This window comes from Pseudoliparis swirei, chromosome 19 (assembly GCF_029220125.1).
Source record: "Pseudoliparis swirei isolate HS2019 ecotype Mariana Trench chromosome 19, NWPU_hadal_v1, whole genome shotgun sequence".
NCBI lineage: Eukaryota > Metazoa > Chordata > Actinopteri > Perciformes > Liparidae > Pseudoliparis > Pseudoliparis swirei.
Window position 1 is genome coordinate 25,339,361 of NC_079406.1, and position 24,262 is coordinate 25,363,622.

General features: G+C 41.6%; 1 protein-coding gene and 1 long non-coding RNA gene across 4 annotated transcripts; one reads left to right on the plus strand and one right to left on the minus strand.

The window, feature by feature from the left end:
* The first annotated feature begins 6,914 nt into the window (after positions 1 to 6,914).
* lbx2 (ladybird homeobox 2) lies at positions 6,915 to 9,352 on the plus strand. The gene is made up of 2 exons (XM_056440211.1): positions 6,915 to 7,555; positions 8,135 to 9,352. Exons 1-2 carry the CDS (start codon positions 7,228 to 7,230, stop codon positions 8,635 to 8,637), a joined length of 831 nt encoding a protein of 276 aa, XP_056296186.1. The 5' UTR covers positions 6,915 to 7,227; the 3' UTR covers positions 8,638 to 9,352.
* Positions 9,353 to 23,297: 13,945 nt separating this feature from the next.
* On the minus strand, positions 23,298 to 23,883 carry LOC130210194 (uncharacterized). Of its 3 annotated transcripts, none has more exons than XR_008834764.1 (3): positions 23,693 to 23,883; positions 23,512 to 23,544; positions 23,298 to 23,446 (listed from the first exon to the last, which is right to left on the minus strand). It is a non-coding gene; the product is annotated as an uncharacterized LOC130210194 (long non-coding RNA). The 3 variants fall into 3 exon arrangements; XR_008834763.1 differs by having other exon boundaries at positions 23,298 to 23,430; positions 23,512 to 23,601; XR_008834765.1 differs by having other exon boundaries at positions 23,512 to 23,601.
* Between the last annotated feature and the right edge of the window lie 379 nt (positions 23,884 to 24,262).

Consider the following 24,262-nt stretch of genomic DNA (forward strand, 5'->3'; position numbering starts at 1 on the left):
CTCAAAATGATTTGCTTTGATTGGAACTTTTCTACATGTTATAACCGTAATTTGGCATTTTTCAAAATTAATTGACTTGTTTAGAACTTTTTTTTACATGTTATGTCTGTAATTCGGCATTTTCTCAAAATGAGATGCTTGGATTGGAACTTTTCTACATGTTTTAACCGTGATTCTTCATAGTTTTGGAAGTGTGAGTTTGCAATAGTTTTTGCACGACTCTTAGATATAATGTTATGACGTTCTTTGCTCTGGCGTTCACGTGAAAAATAATAATAAAATCTGAAGACTGTAAAATGATTTCAGCTATCGGCAAGAAGAACCATTCCCCAGCAACGGCCCATCAACATGAGTGGTTCATGAATAAGGATAATAACTGCAGTAATGAACATGTTTGGGATTGTTACAGATTGTGCGTCGTGTTACTCCATCTCGTCTTCATCAAAGATCCCTTCATCTAATTCCGGCTCCGCCTCTGTGTGTTAGTGTGTGAGTAGCCGGTATGACGCTGTATCCATCACAATAACACCGTTATGTTATATTTAATGTTCTGGAGTATTCTCTTTATCTCTTAATCTTTCTACTTGTGTTTGGGGAGCCCAAATGGCGCAGGACACTCGAAACACATCAATCCATCGGAGACAAAAGGATGACCCGCTGCATCCGAGGCCGGTCGGCGACCTCCAGCTCACAGAAAAGACTGAAATAATTCACAGTGAAGTCGATAGTAGATAAACATTATGTTTTTTAATTATTGTCTTCAAAATAAAATGACCGGTGGTTGCAAATAAGGGACAGTGCACATTGATAAAAACATTGGAGTAAATGTGCCAGAGTTAGCCAAGAGGCTATTTTTCATCTGTAGTCCCAATGTTGCTGATGTTAAGAACAAACCTAAAAACATAAGATTACAAATACAATCTGCAGATAAAGCAAATAAAATAAGGGAGAACAATGTTAAAATGGTCAGAATAAAAACATAATGGACAGAATAAAAACATAATGGACAGAATAAAAACATAATAATAATTAATTAAAACTCAATTCAAGAAGGAAAAATCAAAACATTTAGATTTCATATGCTGTAAAATGTTAGTTTACATAAAATATTCTTTAATTACAGAGCCTGTGGCCACTTGAAGAACACACACAGTACATCTTTAACTTCAGTTACGGTATGTTTGCAGGCTATGAGGTCATAATTGACTCATAAAGAATACAAAATAACTCCATCGACCGCGTCCCGCGAGGTATAAAAGCAAACAACAGCGGGAAGGAATCATTTTTCTCCAATTGCCGTGCGGCCGTGAAATATAACTACAACAATATTAGTGTGCGGTCATTTTAGTTCCTCCACTAAGATGTCTTTAGGCAACACACACACACACACACGCTCAGAATATGAATGTAATGCCTCAGATTCCAGTCAGAGGGCTCATTACGCCGTAATGAAGCTAATCAAGAAACAGGAGAAGCATTCAGCCTCCGCGCCGCTGTAAGCCTCACGTATCCTTCTTTAGGGCCTTAAATGGGCCCCGGTGGCTCATTACAGAGCGGCCAGGACAAGCTCGGTCCTCTCCCTGGAGACGGGGTGTGTGTGTGTGTGTGTGTGTGTGTCTTGGAGCTCAGTGAAGCCACAGAGGTCTACAGTAGCGGTGTGGGGGGGTGGAGGAGGAGGGCCTTGGAAGCATGTTTATTTATTTGTGGATCTCCGAGGCCTTTGATGGGACTCCAAATGGCTCAGTGTGTGTGTGAGGAGATGAGTGGTGGTGGAACAACGCAGTCAAATCTGTGTGTGTGTGTGTGTGTGTGTGTGTGTATACGATGAGAGTGTGAACTTCTCTGTAACAGCAGCACAACGATTAACAATATAATAAACATATGATGATGACACTCGTTCATTAAAAAGACACAAGTTGTGTACCGCTTTAAAAACTATGATTTCTCTCTTTATTTCTTTAAAATCAAGAGAATTTACCCCAAAATCAGTACCACTGATTATTTTTTTCAATAACGATTCACATGTTTTTAGTTCTGCTGCTTCATTTGTGACCTGTGTTGCATTCAGGGACATTTATACAAATCAAGGGATTTTGGCACCCAGGCTACTATTTAAAAATGTTCTTTTTGTTATATTTGACGTGTTTTTACTTCATGGCTGACACTTCATGCGAGAGGTCAAGAGGGTTATTTAGAGCCGAAGTCATTGGTCATGCTCATCAATAAGAGCAATTAGCATCATTTTGATCATTTGATTCATAGTTTCAGCCATTTTTCCCAAAAATATGACGATAACTCTCCTCTTCCTGCCTCTTGATGTGAGGATTTCTCTCCTTTGTGTTTGTAAAAATGGAAATTAACATATTTGACTTTCGGCCTTCAAATTTTAGAACATCAGTAAATGAATGTAGATAAATAATAGATAAATAATGATAATTATACAGTTGCGGCTTCGGTGTCATTTGTTTATCTGTTATGGATTCAAGCGCTGAACCTGAGAGTCCATATTGATTGAAGTATATCATTTATTTTTAGAACAAAGATCAAATGGGCTATTAACAAAAATAAAGGTGGAAAAAATATTTAAAATGTACATCATCGACATTCTAGCCGTGAGTTTGATGGGCCTGCGTGTCTGATCCGACAATAACATCCTGTCCATCAACAGTGTGATTGCTCCTGCGCATGCGCTCCTCTGAAATCCAATTAACGCCAGAAACATAATGAAGACATGAGAAAGGCGTGAACACGAAACCGAAACAAAAGAACTCTGCAGGGGGGCAGAGGGGGGGGGCGGGGGGAGTGATGCCTTGAACGGGGGACCGGCAGCCAATGAAAACCGACCACGTCACACCTGCGAAACAAGAGTGAAGCCCGCGGAGAGGAGACCCGAGCACACCTGAGACGTCGAAGGTGCGTTCGAGGACCGCTTGGAAATAATCTCGTGATTTGACTTTGGCTCGATAAAAGCGTGGAAAAAAACACAGCAAATTAAGTTTTATTGTTTTTTTTAAATATACATAGTCTCCAAAATAGTTCCACGTATTCCCATATTTATTTGTTCCGATTTTTTTCCTATTTATTTATGATCATTTTTCTTAAAATGACATTGTTTTTACTGTATTTACTCAATTTTTTTTCCAATATTATTAATTTAAAGAGTAGTAATTTGACATAGTTGTTGCCTGTGAGCCGCAGTGTGTTTTCCAGTGGAAGGCAGCCGGTTCAGAGTGGAAACAAACACACCCTCCGCGCCCCGGGCAGCCGGCCCCGGTATCATGTTCTACCGAGAGGCGTTTACAGCTGTTTGGCTTCATAACACAGGGCGACACGCTGCGCCGGGAGGGCTGCAGCGTGGAGGAAGAACAACACCACGGCCTATATACACATCAACCACATCATAATTAACCTGCAAATAAATTACTCGTATTTTAAGGGGCATAATTAGAGTACATTTTCCAAGAAATAACATGTAAGAGCATCTGAAATGGACGGATGGGATTTTGTTGAGGTATATCAGAGCTGATTTGATTGTGACCTTATCAAACTCTGTTATTTTAGTATCCAGTGGAACTTGTTATGTTTGTAATATTTCTGTGGAGATTTATTTATGCTACTCGTTGGTGACCTTGGAGGCGATTTGATTGCCTTTTTGCACTCTGTATAATAAACTGTAATATATATAAAATATCCCTTTATGAAGTGTTTTTATTAAAAGCTTTTCGTAAACTGGATTAAATATGTATATACATATATTTATACATATATATATATCCATATACGTGTTTATATCCATATACACACACATATATATATATATCCATATATGTGTATTTACATATATATATATACATTGATGTGTATATATATCCATATATGTATATTTTGTTCATATATATATATATATCTCCGCATATGTATTTTTTGGAAGAATTATTGTCACTAAAAAAAGGAATGTGTGTCTTAAATAATCGTAATTACACCTCCTGCTAATTGTTATTGTTTTGTTTTTTATTAAAATATGTGTGTTGTCTTTTCTTTTTTTGAACGCTGATCAAATTATATTAAATATATTAAAATTAATTTAAAACGATATGAAAACAAAACGTGTCTCCCCCCCCCCCCCCCCCCACCCCTCGCAGCTGTTCTGCACGGCGGGTTCAAGGCGCTGTAACAAATGCAATGTTCAGGATTAGGAGTTGTGTTGTTGCAGTTGTTGCTTCTCCGGATACTTTACTGTCAGTGTTTCACCACGGAGCCGCTCAGATGGAATCATTTGGTGATTAATGACGCGGAGCTCGCGCCTGACCCTTTTTCTTTTTTCTTTTCTTTTTGACGCGGGTGGGATTTTTTTCCTCCCACTTTTGATTCTCTCTCGAGCCAAAAGGATGGCACGAGCGCTCCTGATTATTAATAGGACGAGTGTGTTTCATGGATAGATTTCTCCTCACAAAGAAAAAGAAATATATATATATAATATAATATAATATTCCGTGAAGGTGGCTTAATGTAACGCACTACTTTTTTGGGAGCCCGGTGTACTGATAGGAGCGAATCATCCAATTAAATCCCTGAAGAGCTGATGATTGATGATGTCAGCTATACTGTGCTTCTAATTAACGTTTCAATTAAGCCAAAGGAAGAAGAAGAAGAAGAAGAAGAAGAAGAAGAAGAAGAAGAAGAAGAAGAAGAAGAAGAAGAAGAAGAAGAAGAAGAAGAAGAAGAAGAAGAGGAGACGAAGAAGAAGAAGAAGAAGAAGAAGAATGAGACGAAGAAGAAGAAGAAGAAGAAGAAGAAGAAGAAGAAGAAGAAGAAGAAGAGGGGAGAAACCAAATAACTTCACCCTCAGACCGAATTGGAGGCAGTGGAGCGTGGTGTGTGTGTGTGGGGGGGGGGCCATTCAGCCTAAACTACATGTGAGGTTAATAATCTGCAGCATCGTGGTGTGTTCAGGTGCTCTTCACTAGTATCGTTCTATACACGACGCTGTAGAATTGGCAGTAAAATGAAATCAGCAGGTTTTTCTTCCTCTCTCATCATCACGATCTGTGTGGATGAAAAAAGACCCGCGGGGATAATGTCACATTATTATCATCTTATTATTATTTTATCCTCTATTATATAAAAACAGCAAGTCACACGAAATGAAAAATATAAAATTAAATTATTATTATTATTATATATTTTAAAATAATAATTCCTTTCTTTAAAAAAAAAACATATTTTGTACCGTAATCCCTATTACTAAAAATAAATAAATAAATGTAATTTACGTGTCAATGCAAACCTCATTTCTGAGAGGAAAGGTTCAGCTTGTGTTTCTCCTGTTTCCGTCCGAATCCCCCCCAAATGTAATTTCTCCCTGCACACCCCCTCTGCTTGTTATGGAGAAATATATATTCAAAGCAGCCACAAAGGGTGGACCTCCAAGGTAGCTAATAGAATTTCCTGCTGTTTTATAACTGTCCCTAAACCAATGTCACCATATGCTCCTGTTGGCACGAGACGCTCCGCGGCGCGCCAGGCTTCCTCCAAATGGGTCACAGTAATTTGATTATATAAAAAGAAAAACGAGTAATTCCCCCGTTTTATTAAGCTTCTGTCTTGTATCAGAAATCTGCATATATATAAATATATATCATATAATTCAGATGTTTAGACATCGGCTCGATTTAGACGTTAAGAAGCTTTTGTTGTATAAACGCAGATAAAAATATCAGTTTATTTCCATTTTGCATTTTCTTTTTTGGATGACAAATACATATTTCGTTTCTCCTACATGTTTTGTGCATTTTCAAAAAATGCATTAAAACGAACGAAGAGCCAACAGCAGCTAAATGTGTTGACTTTGAGGAGCATGGATACGACCCGGTGTGTTACCTGCTGCTCTCCTCGGCCTCTCTATCTCTCTCTCTCTCTCTCTCTTTCTCCATCCTAAAAAGCTTCATCCGTTTAGAATTTTTTTACAAAATCACATTTTCTGTCCCCAGACTCGGCGTCCCCTTTATTACCAGAACCCATGTGGATGGTACCTTGCGGGGTCTCAATGGCGCGGGAGACATACACAAGGATAAATAATATAACATAAATAAACAGCGTGAAATACATTTAAAATAAAGGAATGAACAAACTAGACCCTGAAATGTTATATTTTTTGGTTTTATATGAATATGAATCACCTTTTATAATATTGGTGAGTATTAGACAGATACAGGAAATAAATATGAGAGATATTTTAAACATACATACATTTTGGGGTTTCAGATTAGAAGCACGTATCACCTATATCTTCTGTCATGAAGAAGAAGAAGAAGAAGAAGAAGAAGAAGAAGAAGAAGAAGAAGAAGAAGAAGAAGAAGAAGAAGAAGAAGAAGAAGAAGAAGAAGAAGAAGAAGAGAAAAAGCCATCACCTCTCCTGTTGAACAATGGGTTAAACCTGAACAGCTTCTGTTTCAAGAAAAATCTGTTTAATAGACTTCACAGTCTGCTCCGTGGATGTGGCTTTTTTTCTTTTTAGAATCACCCCAAAATGCGCCCTTTACGCGTAAACGCTCTCTGCGTAATTACGCACGAAAACGACTAAATGAAGACGCCGTTGTTTGGCTCGCTGTTTTTTTCCCCTCCAAACTTTTCCACAATGCAAAGATGCTGCTGGCGGTCGTATGAATGGCCACGGGCTCTCCCTCTCGAGCAGAACACACCAGCAGAGGGAAACAGATGCGTAAACATTCAGGCCGAGCAACAGACTCCTCCTCTCCCCCACGTCCAATTAGTTATTATGGCCCGGCCCTTTAAGACGCAGCAGCGGGTCAGCGAGTAGTCTAGTGTTACTCTAATTGAACTTCGCCCAATCAACAATAACTCGTTAGCAGTCGCTTTCTTTTTCTTGCATGCGTGGGACATCTTCTTCTTCTTTTCTTTTTTTATGAGTGTGTGTGTGCGTTACCCCCTTTGCAAGGATTCACCTCCCCTCCAGTCTGTTACTTCCTAAAGATCTACATGGAGCTCGGCAGAGGAACGGCGACTCTCTGAGGGGGAATACAGTCCGGCTGCCCTTTTTTTAATGATCTTCTTCTCCAAACTGCGCCCGGAGCATGGTTATTTTGGAGGAAAGTTGCAACATATAGAGGAGGAGGAGGAGGAGGGGGAACGCGAAAAGGAAACTGTCTTTTAAAAAAGAAAAACTGCCATTTGAATGAAATAATCCCCTTTTTCTTCGGGACTGCGATGACCTCCAGTAAAGACATGAAGGCAGGTTCTGTGTTGCAGTCCGGCGGCGAGGAGAGGAGACGGGCTCCCCTGGACCAGCTGCCGCCGCCGGCCAACTCCAACAAGCCGCTGACGCCGTTCAGCATCGAGGATATCCTTAACAAGCCCTCCGTGAAGAAGTCGTCGGTGGCCAGTATTTGTCCGCCCCGGGTTCTGGAGAAAGTCTCGGGCTCCAACGCCGCGCGGAACGGGATCACCACTCCGTCGTCGCCGCTGTGCGCGCTGGAGGAGCTCGCCAGCAAAACGTTCAAGGGGCTGGAAGTCAGCGTGATCCAGGCGGCAGAAGGTAAGACACACAGGCGGCGTGTGTGTGTGTTTTTTTAAATTTAAGATACGCTTTGACTTTAGACTTTTGGAGACGCGCAGACAGCTGTACAGGAATGCGTAAATGGACAAATAGCACGTGCACGTCGTTCACCGTGCACGCATATGATCTGATATGATCCACACGGTCCAAAACAATCAGGCATGGTGGCCATGTACAGCCATGTTGGATGAAAATGGACATACATGACGTAATGCAATACAAAAATAACCTCAGAATTATAATAGTGGGTATAATTCTTATTTGGCCCAAAATATGGTGCACATTTTGCCATTTTTTTACGAATTATTTCACATATTTATATTTTTTAATATATTTTTTAAACATTTGTGACAATGTTGACAGCATTTTTAAAAAAAATTATTTAGCTAAGTGAGTTTTAAAGAAAAAAGAGAAAAAGAGTAAAGCGAGGACAGGCCGGTGAAGCCTCTGTTGCTTCAGTTGTTGTTGTTTTTGGGGTGCGCGTGTGTGTATTGGGGGGGGGGGGGGTGATTGAGAGACCCCTCACACGGTTATCCCCTTCTTCCACCTTTTTCCAAGGTCGCGAGCACGTCAACGCGTTCGGCCAGAGGCAGACGTCGAAGAAGAGGAGGAAGTCGCGCACGGCCTTCACCAACCACCAGATCTACGAGCTGGAGAAGCGCTTCCTGTACCAGAAGTACCTCTCGCCGGCGGACCGGGACCAGATCGCGCAGCAGCTGGGTCTCTCCAACGCGCAGGTCATCACCTGGTTCCAGAACCGGCGGGCCAAACTCAAGCGGGACCTGGAGGAGATGAAGGCGGACGTGGAGTCGCTGAAGAAGATCAACCCGCAGACGCTCCAGAAGCTCGTGAGCATGGAGAGCATCGAGGAGGAGGAGGAGGGGGCCGGGGGGGCCCTCCCCCCCGAGGGGAGCGACCAGGGACCCGAGGCCCGGTCGCCCAGCGTCTCCCCGACCTCCCAAGGACACCGGGGGGCCTTCCCGCAGTCGCCCTCCTCCTCCAGAGACCAAACCACGGACGAGTTCTCGGAGGACGAGGAGGAAATCGAGGTGGACGATTGAGAGAGAGAGAGGGGAGGGGGGGGGGGTGGGGGCTGTGGTTTTCATAAGCAACAACAAAACAACAAAAAAGATTTTTTCTTCCCGAACTTTTTTTGCACGGATGTTAAAACACAAGAAAAAAGGGGAAAAAGGAGAATATATACATTGAAAAACATTTTTAAATTTTTTTTAATTCCTCCTCCTTTCCTCCTATTTTTTCTTCTTCTTCCTCTATTTTTTAATTGATGCATCGGACTTGTCGTTTGTGTTTCTCCGCCGTATTTGAGGAATATCCGGTTTTCTTTTCAACTGTTCACGGTTCAGTAAAGACTGGAAAAAAGAAACATGTCCGTTTTTACGAGGGAGGGAAAGTTGTGCAATTATTGTTGCTTATATCATTTATTCGCATTCTTCTGTTAAAGGAATTGGATCTGCCAAATATTTAAATCACACATTGTTTTTTTTACCGGAGTCGATGTGTCACTCCATCCCTTCCTGAACGTGTAACATTAATATTTCTTCTTCTTCTTCTTCCTCTTCTTCTTCTTCTTCTTCTTCTCTGAGCACCATGCCGGCCCGGGCGCGTCACTCATCAAATATCGACTGCACACTTCTTCTTCTTCTTTTCTTTCTTTTTTTACACACTCTGAGTTCTGTACATACAAATCAAAACATCCATTATGCGATAATTTTATTGTAACATTCTATTTAATCAGCATCTATGTAAATAAAGGTGATATGAGTAGTATATAGGGGACATGCAACCTCACATGCACTCTCACGCACGCATATATATGTCCCCTTATTATGCATATTTTTATGGAAAAAAATAAAAAAATTTAAATAAAAATTTAAATATATTATTTAAAATATAAAATATGATGACAAATTAAAAATCTACAAAAGAAAATAATTCCCTATAGATAGGAGCTATTGTTTGTACCATTTAAACATTTATAAAACCCTACGCTGTGTCTTTAATAATACATAGTGTTTAGCAACGTGTTGAAATGACTAAGGGGGTGTGTCACACATGCACTAATGTAACTCTGACAGCATACAGGCACGAGCGGTAGGGGGGCGGGAAGCTATGGTATGGGGGCGTGTTTGGTGGGGAAAAAAAAAAAAAAGGTGTGTCCTAGAGGAGTAGGGAACGATGTTATTGGTTGCATACTACTTATGAATAAGGGGGAGGAGGAGGGAGGAGGAGGAGGGACTTATACCGGTATGCATATATATAGAGAGGGGTTTGGGGTAAGAGGGCAGTCTCCAACAGCCTGGTCACTTGTGTGTACTTAGTAGTTGGCTCCTATTACTATTGTTACAGCTATTGCTAACTGCTAACTCTCCTGCTGCTGCTGCTGCTACTGTTTGTGGGAGGGTGTTGGATATCTGCCAGGATTATTTTTCGTCTTTTTTATTTTAATTTTTGATCTATCTCTTTTTTTGATTTTGATTTTATTGTTTGTTTTTATTTTGAGCTATCTACATACAGTCATTATGTCTGACATCGACAACGACAACACCATCAACAACGATACCATCAACAACGATAAAGACAACCCTGCTGGTTCTATATCCTGTAATCCTAATAATATAGATAAGCCAGCAGGTGTCGCTGCAGCCGTGTATACAGATGTGGATACAGTCATACAATGATGGTTGCTGAGCACCTAGGGGTCTATGGGTATGTTTACAAGGTTACCTATGCTAACGGTACTGTAGGGCTAATGAGTACACATATAGATCCCAGGACTACGCTAAGGGCATGTTATTGTCTGTTAGTGACTGGAGACAGTGTCGTTCAGTAATCGGTGGGTCATTTGAGCCGGATAATCCGTCTGATAGTATGACCACAGCCCACTGGTATAGTGAAACAGGGCTCAAATATACCATATAGATACAGGACCCTCCCGATCACCGCTAGGGTTTCTATTGGTTAGCAGTTGTCTGAACCGTGAATACACGTTGGTGTGTAGAGGGATGACGGGTTATGGTCAGACAACCCACCAGTTCAATAGTAGCGAGTATGATAAGTGGTTTCAGACCACATTCTTTGTTCAATGGTGTGATTGGCAGGCCATGCAGGGTCTGTTCAGCCAGGTTGACAACGCTATCAGGGCAGACAGAGTCTATGAGACTTACGGGGCTCTTAAACGTCTTGTCTACGATGATGCGCCAATTGGTATGCAAATTGTGTCTGCTATCATGAACTGATAAAGTCGACAAGCCCATGTCATCTAAACGGGGAAATCAAGGTATGTTTCAACATGTGTATGTTTTATATGTTAATGTGTTTAAAATTTGATGCATAATTGACACAAATGTTTTTATTTTATTTTCAGGCGCTGAAAACACAGATGCCAACCACTCATGGGCCGATCAAGTGAAGAACCCCCCTCATACTGACAATACGGACACCGAGGTCACATGCACTGTTGACCCGGTTGCATATTTTATGGCCGGGCATGCTATGACCATACAGCATCATCAGGACACGTGGGAGACCGTAACACCCGAGGGCTTGACATCATCGGACCTCCCGACTTAAAAAGAACACCCGTGTTTCACAGAATGTGTTAAACGGGAGTTCTACGCCTGCTGTCTGCTGCCGTCCAGTACTACAAGGAGAAAAATGTTACGGATGTTATACTGCTCATCCCAGTCAGATCCACCATCCATGCCTGTGGCCTATACCAGAAGACTTCTACACTGAGCACTATGAGGAGTTGATGTATACCTTGTGGACCGACGATTTCATACCAACAGTGCAAATGTATGTGTCACTCTATGGTATTGAAACAACAGCTGATAGGATCAATGGAGCTGCAGCCATGATATGCCATAATCTGCTTACCGTTGATAATGTGCCCTTAGCGCTTGTAAGCTACGATGACCCCATGCCATCTGAGTATGAGCCCCAGGGTACAATTGGGCCCTCAGGCTTGAGAAACTATGTGATAGGTGGCTAAAGTCTGTACATCGCCACCCTATAACCGTTGAGTATGCTATTGTTTCTTCTTATGGTATCAAACATGTGTTGTTTATGTGTGGATGCAATAAAACAGCTTGTTACAGTTACTGCCGTGATCATTTCTAACAAACCTTTATCATGGATAGGACACTACAGACGATTTATTACGATCCAGCTCATCCGGGGCTTAGGTAGTGTAGCAAAACTAATGCCGTCAGAGAGCAAACAGGTATTATGCCACAATTATCCAAGGTCAACAATTTTTTATTAGAACAAGATGTTTATACCCTCCATGCCAAAGCAGCTATAAACTTCCCTAGGAATAGAGTACTGGTTAGTATAGACCAACAGTTTCAGGCCGATCTTGTAGATATGATCGAATATTCAGAGGAAAACGATAATGTACGATACCTATTGATGTGTATAGATGTCTTTTCTAAATATGCCTGGGTGAGATGTCTATCTAACAAATCAGCTGCTTCTGTGACAAATGCATTTAAAGACGTTTTGAACGACCTGTGAAGTTGCAGACAGATGAGGGACATAATTTTATAACAAAAATTTCAACAGTTAATGGATCAGTATAAAATCAAGCATTTTCAACATCAAACGAGACAAAGGCTAGCATCATAGAGCGTTTTAACAGAACCTTCAAGACACGCATGTGGAGGTATTTAACGTCTGTTAACTCACGCAGATATGTAGAGGTGGTTCAGGATCTTGTTAATGCCTATAATAACTCTCATCATAGGTCTATAAATATGACACCAAGCACTGTAGATAAAAACAATGAAAAAATAGTATTCATGCATCTGTATAAGTTGAAGCCTCAGAAACCCTGGTTTTAAATTTAGCAAGGGAGACAACGTAAGAATCTCAAAACTCCGTGGGGTGTTTAGGAAAGGTTATAAGCAGACGTTCACAGATGAGCATTTCATCATATCAGAGTGTCTATCCAGGATCCGCCTGTTTATAAACTAAGCGATAGTGCCAACGATCCTGTGAGGGAACCTTTACGAGGAGAACTACACAAGGTCATTATAGGTAAAACAAGACGTTTAAAATAGAAAGCGTATTGACCAGAAAAAACATCATGGTAAAAATATGGTGTTTGTAAAATGGCTAGGTGGAAGTTTAACACATGGATCCCTGAAAAAGACATGGTGCCTGTATAGAAAAGGGTAGGGCCCATCGTTCAAAAGGTCACACACTTGAGCACCATTCATCAGACAACATCGGTACAGTATAGCTATGGATAAGAATGGTTTCTATGTTACACTTCCTAGTAACGCTTCCCTCCTGGTATATCCGAATAATAAGATATGGAATTACAGAACCAAATTAGCAAAAACTATAGTCTTGAGAGAGCCATACGAGGTCGGACTGATTGAGATTCAATATCCCAAAATGTGGAACAGCTTCAACGATAGCGACGCCAGTATTCAAATATCCTACGATATAACAACGGGGGACCGGGCTTCTATGGCTATTATGGGTCTATAGAGGAGCTGGTTTACGAGTTTAACGTCCGAATCCGTGCTTTAACCAAAAAGCCTTACAAGGAATACATGTACTATGATAGCTTTAAAAATAGGGTCTACATCAGCGGCCTGGCAAATAGGGACATTGTCATAAATGGCCGTTTGGCTGAGATTCTAGGCGTTTTTCCCACAGCTATGGACCCTCTCATGCTGCCGATATTCATGGGGGCTGTTATAACATATATGTATATAGCGATATTGTAGACTATCAACTGGTTGGCGATAGCCATGTACCACTCCTGAGATGTATAAATGTGTCTGACGAGGTGCGACGTATACCCACTCTAACTTTTGACAAGCCACACTAGCTCTCCAAAACGGTGTTTGATGACATTGAGTTAGCTTTAAAAGACGACCAGAACAGATATATACCTTTTTTATACGGTAAAGTGATTGTAAAGCTACATTTTAGACCCATAAAACAGTATTTCTAAAACTATTGAATGATGGGTCGAACCCCTACGTTCGAGACGATGGCCGTTATATGACATACTACATGAATCAGGCTGGTGGCGACCTACAGGGTTTTATAGGTGCTAGTACCCAGTATGGAAACGGATTGGGAGGTATGTTTCGAAGTCTTTTCAGAATGGCCATACCTCTTTTAAAAAGAGGATTTAACATTGCTAAACCACACCTACGGACAGCGGCTTCTAATATCATGGGTGATGTTGTCTCGAAAATTACTAAACATAACATGGATAAGCAGGAGGGCATGGCATGTTAGTGCATATGCCACTGAAACGACCACCAGTGAATAGGGGCGTTCACAAATAAAAGACGTAAAACAGGCGGTAGAACCAAGAAACCTGTCAAAAGAAAACAGCAGCCAAACGAAGCAGATCACAGGGAAAACGTGCTCACTTCACTGCTAAAGACATCTTTAAAAAAGAAAAAGAAAAAAAGAAAAGAAAAAACAACAAGACCTAAATTAAGAAACTAAGAAGCTATGTCTCTTATACATAAACAATCTGCAGAATGTGTCAAGACAGAGCTGGATCTGTTTACGGTTCCTTACACTCAAACATCCCTCGAGAAATCTACATTTTTAGAAATTCCTCCAGTGTCTGCAATAACGGAGACCGGACCCTATGAGTTCTACATCTCGTCGGCGAAGATTATCTTGATTTGAATGATTCATATCTGTCTTTGAGGGTGAAGATTACGAATCCGCTGCCGCAGATGTAGGATTCATAAACTACCCAGGATGCACCTTATTTTCCCAAGTAGACATCATGCTGGGTGATAGACTCATATCACAATCATCAAATACTTACCCCTACAGAGGAATAATAGAATGTCTGCTCAACTACAGCAAAGACACTCTGGATACACAATTCAGCACCGGATTATTTTGCAAGGACACAGGCTCACATATGAATGTGACCACCATACAGGGTGCTAACACAGGGTTATTGGAGCGTGGAAGCTACACGGGCTAGCCGGACGGTTGAGCTAATAGCACCGATACATTCTGATCTGTTTTTCAAGAGAAGTTGTTGGATATTTCTCTGAAATTCATACGATCAAAAGATGCATTTGCCCTAATGACAGCAGCGGATACGCTGTACAGAGTTAAGATTGTATCAGCCAGTATTTTTGTGAAAAGGTTACTGTGGCACCTCCTGTCAGATTGGCTCATAACAAATGCTAAATATGCTCTTGACAGAGTCGCAAAACTTTTTCCATACCAGCGGGGACAAGAGTATGCAATCAGGAGAATTTATACATGGGTCAACTCCTAAATTCATGGTATTATGCTTTGTGGACAATGAAGGATACACAGGTAGCTACGCAAGAAACCCTTTTAATTTTGAACACTATGATTTAGAGTATTTGAGCATCTCTGCAGACGGACAGTCACACCCATCAAGACCATTCCAGCCCTCATTCCAATACGGTCTCTACACTAGAGAATATTACCACATGATTCAAACTACAGGAGGCATTTAAAGGACAGACCGCTGGCGTGATTTTGGGAATGGTTACTCAATGTTCTGCATTAATCTGGAGCCTGATGAAGGATGTTCGGGAATGTGTCTCTGATTAGAACAGGCAACGTTCGTCTGGAGGCTCGATTCCGTGTACCTCTGCCTAGAACAGTGACGTTGATATGTTATTCAGTGTTTGACTCTGTACTTGAGATATCAAACCAGCGCCAGGTATTGATGGATGCATATTGAGGGTACCTGTTGAAATACGATGAATACCATAGAGTTGACTAGTATAGTCAGAAAATGCATGATTAATGGAACACGTTTTGTGGGGTCCTGGCCTGTGATCAATTACCTCAGGCAGAATTATACACGTACCCTGCAATGATGATTGTAAACACCTGACAAACCTGGAGAGCATTGGTTGGCAATTTATATCACAAAACACAAACACGGTTACTTTTTCGATAGCTTTGGGCATGCCCCGACTATGTGGGGTTCCCCAGAGAAATAAAAGAGTTCCTCAATGAAACATGTGAGCACATATCTTATTCGAGAAAACAGGTGCAGAACCATCTAGCCACTACTTGTGGGCAGCATTGTGTGTTTTCTGTGTCATATACAAAAGGCTGGTCTTATTCTAAAGTGTTGGCCCTTTACGGTAACAATTTGTTTATTAATGATGGTGTTACTAACAAAAGACACTCTACAGATTGTTGTTTATTTTCCCTGTGTGCAGTGTTCGTAAACATCATGTAATGTATTATCAGATACATTATAAATAAAACATGTGACACCCTGTTATTGCTTAGCCTTTTATTCAGAGTATATGTAATGTATTATCAGATACTTTATAAATAAAACATGTGACACCCAGTTATTGCTTAGCCTTTTATTCAGAGTATATGATATGTACAATTAATACGGGTAATGATAAAACAATGAGGTAGAGTAGTTAAAACAAAACAATTAATACATGTAATAAAACAACGAGGTAGATCGGTCAAAATAAAATAGAGCAATACATACACTCATGGATATACACACACATACATACATGCATATATATATATTATAAAAGACAGGTACAAGTTGTTATACACTGGTAAAAGCTTAAAAGTCACCCAAGGCTTAACAGGTCGGCGTGATCTACCCTTTGAGGTCTTGGGGTCTTAAAAGGTGTCATATTCATCAACACTACGTTTATGGGATGTATGTGCTGTGTCCTCATCTGTACTAAAGTTATTTGGGTCATTCATCTTATTTTTGGCTACAATCTGGCGGACCACAGGATTGGGTATAGCCGACAATGGTACATTTAAATCTTCTAGTGTTTTTAAAAAAACAGCCCATCCCTTTGGTCTAGAGCTGTCTAAGACGTTATGGGTAGCTGTGACACCTCTCACCAAATCATGCAGGTGTGATCCATGAATAATTTGTTTATTAATGATAAGCTCCCCCCTCTCGTTCCACGACACATCGTTTGAGCTGTTTAACGTATCCAGAATACATTCAGCATGTTTTTGCTTTTTAGGCAAATGTTTTATAACACTCCCAGAACAAGATCCTTTAGGCACCATGTCGTAAGTACCCGATTCCTCTTTTGATGTTGTGGGGTTAGCACCAGCATGATTCTCTCCAGGCGGCAGCGACAGAGTCAAGACGCTCTTCTCGCTCACCTTGTCTCACAAAATTCAAGTATCTTTGTAAAATACCCGCATATTTTTAGCTTTTTCATATCGTCCGTGTCCGGTTTTCTAACACATCGCTCATGGTTCTATCAAGGTCGTTTTCCACAGACTGTCTTATAGATCCTTGTCGCTGGTCAGGCATAGTGTGCCAATTGTTGCTGCGGCACCAGAAACATTTTCTGCGTATGATCCATCTACTTTGCACTCACTGACCACCTCTGATAAGATTAATTATAAAAGGAATAGCCAACAGAGAGAATAAAAAACCACCTGTCTGATTGAGTTTCTTCTTCTTACTAGTGAGTGAACCCTTCTTTGATGCCACCAGTCTAATAAGCTTCTTCTTCTTCTTTAAGAGTTTGTACTGCTTGTCAGTCAAGGGATATTAAAACATTTAGTGCAATCTCACACAGAGACTTGACAAAATCAGCTCCGCATTACACACAATGACTCTCCGCACCTTAGGAGACGATTTATATATCAACTCTAACAGAGCAATATTCCTTTGCATACGCAGAGACATTATCTCTTGTGCTTCTTAGCCATGTACACCACGGGTGGTCTGACAACACAGATGTTCTGAGTCTTAAGTGTTCGGTGTCATGGCTTTATAGTCTATGAGTAAATAACCAAAGGGTAGATGTGTCGCATCATTAAATGACTCTAAAAATGTTGCGTGTTACCAGGAAACATTTGTCGTGCCAGTAACATAATCTGACATTTATCCCTAGGATTCTTAAACAAAATGAGGTAGTTTGTGTTTAAACTAATAGTACGACTAGCCTTTCCTGAATGAATACATTTTGCACTAAATATATACAGCTTAGGTTTCTGTGATGTACATATTTAGTAAAAACATTTTGAACTTCTAGGCTGTTACAGGCATCATTCATTACATCGTCTATGATTAGTAGATTGTTTTGGGTTACGGGTAACAAGTCATCATCACACAGAGATTCGGGTAATCCGTTTACAAAAGTGATCTTGCGTATCTTCAGTAACTGGTCGTAGAGAGGTTGCCAACACGAATATATGTATACCACATTGTCAAAACGCTGCGAAATAACCCTATCTGCGTTGGCAATAATATCCTTGACAAAAAATGTCTTTCCACAGTTTGAAGGACCGCTGACTACCAGACTGAAGGGATGTTGGCGTCAAAACCCAGGGTTATATCAGTAGCCATAGGGGAGCGTGGTGTAATCCGGCATTACTCTCCGCTTGTTGTATACAACTCGCACTTTCTTGAAAACTGTCTCATTTCGCAGATGAAAGTGCCTCTTATCCCGCTTGATGGTGTCAGTGGCAGTCATTAGGGTGGAGCTGGAGCTTGCTGATTGGCTACAAAAGCGTGTACCATACCTATTAAAGAAGCCGGTGTGACAACCAAAGACACGCCTTTGCATTTCACAGTGGTCTTGCCCTGTTTCGTTGTGTATGCATAACACTTGGGACCCCCCGAGACAAACTCTGTGATGTAATCCTCCTCACACACGTCACCACTGTTGAGTTCATCGGTTAGATCACCGAGATAGGGCCCCAGCGGTGGTACAAGGTCGCCAGCCCCCGATGTGAACACAATGCTGTCTGTGTCACAGTACAACACTCTCTCCTGTAGGGTGTCTAACACATCGTACAGCATCAGTCTAGCATGGGCTGTTGTCATAGCACCTATAAAGACATTTACATCTTTAATGCGAGAACCCCGACTGTCGGCATGTCGCCACTGCACCAACGCCACATCGTCCGATATGAAACAGAACTGACGGACGTCAAACTGGTCGCTGAACATCAGTTGGGTGAATCGTGTCGGATCGGTGATCAGTTCACAGGACGGCATGTTGTTTCTCATGCTGAAACGTCCCCATAAAGAGTTGAGAAGAAGCTTGTTACAACTCCTCATGGCTTTATTGACACATATTTTGGCTGGATCGAGCTGAATGCCCTCTTTCTCAAAATAGTCCGCCACGTATTTTGCTTTTTCAACATCGGTCTTGACGTGACCAGGATACCCCGATGCCTCCTGCTTGCACTTGAGAAACGTGTTTACATATCCCCTAAACAGGGTGTCTGTCTTGGTGGGGAAGTGCCACACTTCATCAATGTGTACTATCAGGTATCCTTTTTCAAGGGCCTTCTGGAGCTCAATGATACCCAGAGTTGTCTCTCTACATCACTGTGTGTACATGCTGTAGACTGGTTCAAATCCTCGGCACATGTCCTGCACAAGGGGAACATGAGTTTTCCATGACATCTGTGGGGGAGGACAGGGTGGAACAAGCCTCTTGGGGGGAGTACCACACATTTTACAAACCCAAAATAGTTATCTATAGAATCAAAGTTCTTGAAGATAATCATAGGGTGTCCTACAGGATAAGGCTTGGTACTCTGTACCATGGGATACAGACTTGTAAAGTCGTAGTATCTGATTTTCTCGTCATTTTCAGCACTGACCTTGTGGTACAGTTTCATGGCATTTGTTCGGCCTCCAGGCTTTTTATGAATGCCTTCACGGAGGCATTGTGACGTTTTAAGGATGCCCACTCCCAAATCACCGTGACACGTACACCATGGTGTCTTTGCAGGCTCTGCACTTTGTCCTTAAAGGCATTGTACATTCTACCATAGGTGACCTTGGTAACAGGGTTCACGTCCCTGTACGTGACATTTGACACATCCATGATAGAAACACCCTGCAAACTCGTAGCACATCCGCTCCTCAGCATTATAACCATCAACGTAGAAGGGGTCAAATGCTTGCTCGCCATGATTGAGGGCGTGTTTGATGTCACAGTTGTTTGACAGCGACAGGTACTCGAGCCATTGAATGGAGGCGTCGGAGAATGTTTTGTTCTGAGTTGTGTATGCCCCATCATAAAGCTACAGTGTCGCGGGGCAGAAACAGTGTCTTGAACACACCCATACAGGCGGAGGCGGTGGTGTAGCTGAAGGGTCTAACTCTGTACATTGCATGAAACTACTACGATAGGTGGTGCATGCCCTTCTCAATAGTTCAACGTCATTGACGCGATCTCCACTTGGAAGTCAAACGTGCCTCCACAAACTGAGTTGTACCATATCATGAACGTGGCCTTGTCACTGTCGATCATTTCATTGTACCCATAGTCAGACGGTTCAGGATATTTGCCGACATAGTTTTCATGTTCGCGAGTGTTAAACCGATGGGGAAAATGTCCAAAGCCTAAGGCTTCAGGAGTCCGCGACAGACGCATGGGCAGAAAACTAAAGGAGTCAATCCACCGTTGTTGATAGGCCTGATCAAACATCAAAATGACACGGCTCCCTCTCATAGTTACACTAGGTGTGATACTTGACAAAATACTCTAGGAGTATGTAGTTGTCAAAGCCCGACGCATTGTGTGCTATGAATGTGTAGCCTCTGTACTTTGGCATTCGATAACGCCGGACAAATGCCCCAACACACTTTAAAGTTGTGAAACAAAAGCGGTCCCCAGACATCTCCATAGCACACACAAAGTTTGCTTCATGTTTCCCTCCGTGATACCGGGTCTCGAAATCGAACAGTATATAGTTTGTCTGTGCTACTTTCTTCTCAACAGGTTGAATAAAACAGTTGTGCTCTTTGACACTTTCCAGTCCACAGTGTGTACACTTTTGTGCAGCACACGTGTGGGGTTTTGGCCAGTCTGTAGAGCGTCCCGCAGTCGTCACAGTGTTTCAAGGTCTTGCAGGGATATACTTGTGAACCATTTCAGGTTTTTGTGCTGTTCAAGCAGAATTTTGAATTACAGAGGCGTTTACAATCACCACATTTCAGCTTTGGGTCCGACACTCTATGTTGAAACACACATTGCATAGCTGTGAGCAATTGTGATACAATATGGTACTGTATGTTTGATAACAATAGTCGCAAATGTATCTCGCCCAAAAACCCTTCTTGTTTTCGATCAGGTAGTAATGATTATTGTGTAGATATAACCATACTGTTTGAGGGTGTGGAGTGTCTTGGGTCTGAAAACATTCGAGACGTTTACAGCCTACCGGTTGTGAAAGACTATGATCTTTACACCCAAAAGTCTTTCAAATTTACCAACGTCTGTGAGTGTGATAGGATGGTTTATATCAAAACCGCTGCCTGATGTATCCGTCAGTCTATCAACAGCTGAGGTCTGGGGTATTTATAACGTGCTATACACATGGCAAAGCACAGTTGATTGTCCAGGTTACCCGCATGGTAGAGAAATCGTCCTTTTAGACAGTATTTCGTCATAGGTCACCCTCCCAATTTTAGTCGTTAACACCTCCACTCCTGTTACGGGCTACTGTGACAATCAGGTCCAACGAATCGTCAGATAACGAGTCATCATTGCTTTGCAATACCCTGGATATTAGCTCAAGAAACAAATCCGCATTGTATGCATCATCGGACCGTAATATGGGACATTCAAAACACTACCTCTAGGAGCTGTATTCACAGCTTGGTCGATAGCCCCACCCACAGCATCACGAATCATGGCGGAATCATTTCAATATCCTGAAGCCGTATGTCACGAAAATCAACACGTTGGCGTAGCTCAAAAGCATTAAACAATGGTATATCACGGATAGGTAAACTGCCTGTAACACACCCCCCTGCTGACGCTGTTGTTGTTGTTGCTGATGATGACCCTCCTGTGTGCCGTTTGAGGCATTCTGTGTAGACCCTCTTTGAACGCACATAGAGTTTGTAGCTTCATCAATCCCTGGGGAGTCGTGTGTCATATCAGGTGGGGTGTCGTGTGTCATATCAGGAGGTGGTTCGACAATGTTTAACAGCTCATCTATGGATACAGCACCGTCATCACACAAGGACCCGTCAATCACACAGGCATTAGGGACACCCCTATTCACTATGGTCGGTGTATTGGGTTCTAACCATTCATTCCATTCATTCTCAAGAGATGACAAAGGCTTTATCAGAGTGTCAATCATTCCCTCGTCAGGGACACTCCTATTCACAATGGTCGGTGGATTGGTGTCGGAGCTAACCAGTCATTCAAGACATCGTCAAGAGCTGTCAAAGGATTTATTAGCGTGTCAATCATTCCTCGCCAGGGACACTCCTATTCACAATGGTCGGTGGATGGGAGTAACCATTCATTCCATTCAATCTCAAGAGCTGACAAAGGATTTATTTGTGTGTGTATAGGGCACGCCAGCTCATCATCATCATCAGGTGTATCTGTTAACCTATCAACAGTAAGGTCCTGAGGGCTATAACGATAGACCTTACGTGGTGGCGACATTATGTGAACAAGCAACACAGTTGAAACAAAGAAAAAACTACATTAGATTTTTTTAAATGGAGGCAACAAACCAAACAACAACAACTGTGGCTCCCCCCTGTGGAGGTGGCTGGTATAACACTGCCGCAGTCTACATCTGTTCAAACATGATTGTGTATTGTGGTTATTAGAGCACGAGTGATTGTGTTGTTGGCATTGCTTCTGAGGACTACCTGTTGCGCAATTCTGACGAGAGTTACACCGAGGTATTTACCGCATCAATAATGGTTTTATTCTCGACACGGTAGTAGTCAGACAGACCAACCCCAAGGGCACTGATAGCCTCTAAAAGCGTAGTGCTCACGATGGTGATCCTCAGCCCTGTAACGGGCAGATAGGGTGGAGCCTAAGGTATTGAGTGATGTGTTTAGCACACTAAACTCCCTGTGTATGTCGGCCGACAGACCAACACCGAGTGCATTGATGGCCTCTAAAGATTATCCGCAGACATGTAACGCTACCAAGTCAATGTGTGATGTGTCTAGCGTACTAATGCACACCTGTATGTCCCCAAGCAAACCTCTCAATTCTGTATGCTGATTATCCTCCCATCAACCAGTGGCTCTGGACAGAAGCTGGCCAAAAGCTCTAACACGATGGTATATCACAGGCCTCTAAACATAGATCTGTTGATGTATGAACCATAGGTTGTATCACCATCTGTCAAAACCTGAATTTATCTCAATGTCATCGGCGCAGTAGTCGTAGGGTGTATTGTTGACGTTACAGCTGCTGCTGCTGCTGCTGCTGCTGCTGCTGCTGCTGCTGCCTGTGTGGACTTGGGTAATGGAGGCTTTCACAGATCTGTGGAACAATAACAATAAGTTATTTCATTTTGAAAAAAAAAAAAAAAAAAAAAGTCAACAAGTTAATTAAACACACACACCTTTTAATGGCCTTCTTGGGGACGGTTTGAATCAACTGCTTCGTCTGTGTTGGCTCCTGTGAGGCTTTCACGGTTCTGTGGAACAGCAATAAATTATATTATTACATTTTTCATTTTTGAAAAAATAATTTAAAAAAAAAAAAACACACCTTTTAATGGCCTTCTTGGGGACGGTTTGAATACACCGCTCTGTGTAGCAATTGTTCTTGTCGTTGTGTTTGTGTCTCAGAAGAGCATGTATTATCAATGGTCCTTGATAATGGAATCGGGTGAAATAGCATATATATATTATATACTGTTTATAAACAAATATGACATGTCATTATGTCTACCCGTAACAGACCTGTTATGTATCAGCTTCTTCTGCTTCTTCTTCTTCTTTGGCTGTGGTGATGAGGGTGTATACAACTGAGCACAGCTCAGGGGTTCATCATCTGATGAGGGGATGGCTGATGCTAGGACTGGTCTGCACTGAAAATCCTCTGAGAAAACACATATCTACATCATATATATATATATATATATATACGGTGGTAATAATACAGGAGCAATATATATATTACCTGATAGCTGTGCACCAATGTCCTGACGGTATGCTACAGGATGTGTCAATATTTTACCACCCACATGTCTCAAAGGGATCTTTACAGCCTCTGAGAAAACACATATCTACACATATATATCTACAGCTCTATATATATATATATATATATATATATATATAATACAGGTTCAATATATTACCTGATAGCTGTGCACCGATGTCCTGACTGTATACAACAGGATGTGTCAATAGTTTAACACAGGCAGATCTCATAGGTGTCTTGAAAGCTGAAGAAATCAAACAAGATAATACCACTTTTTTATTTTTTATTTTATTTTTGCACCATACCACACTATATTAACGTATGGATAATTAGGCAGCCATCATGTAATTAAACCAAATACTCACTGACATCCCCGGTAATAACAGCTATGGCCGCATCTAGTTCTGATGCAGCGTCATTGACCGGTGGGGAGTCAAACGGCGTTGGTGCGCATGTCTCTACGCCTGGAGGAGGACGCCACGTTTCAGCCTGTCTACAAACACGATAAATCATACATATAGTCCGTGACAAAAACACTATTAGCCCATATCATCATTACTATAATTATTTAATACTCACTACCGGAACATACAGCAGCTGATGGAGGCATATTTTCGGTGTTACCAATATTTATATTATCCATGATCTGCTAATTAATAAAAACACAGCGTCAGTGTATGTTTTATACTAAAAGAGTGATTGTATATATATTTATATAAAGATGAAT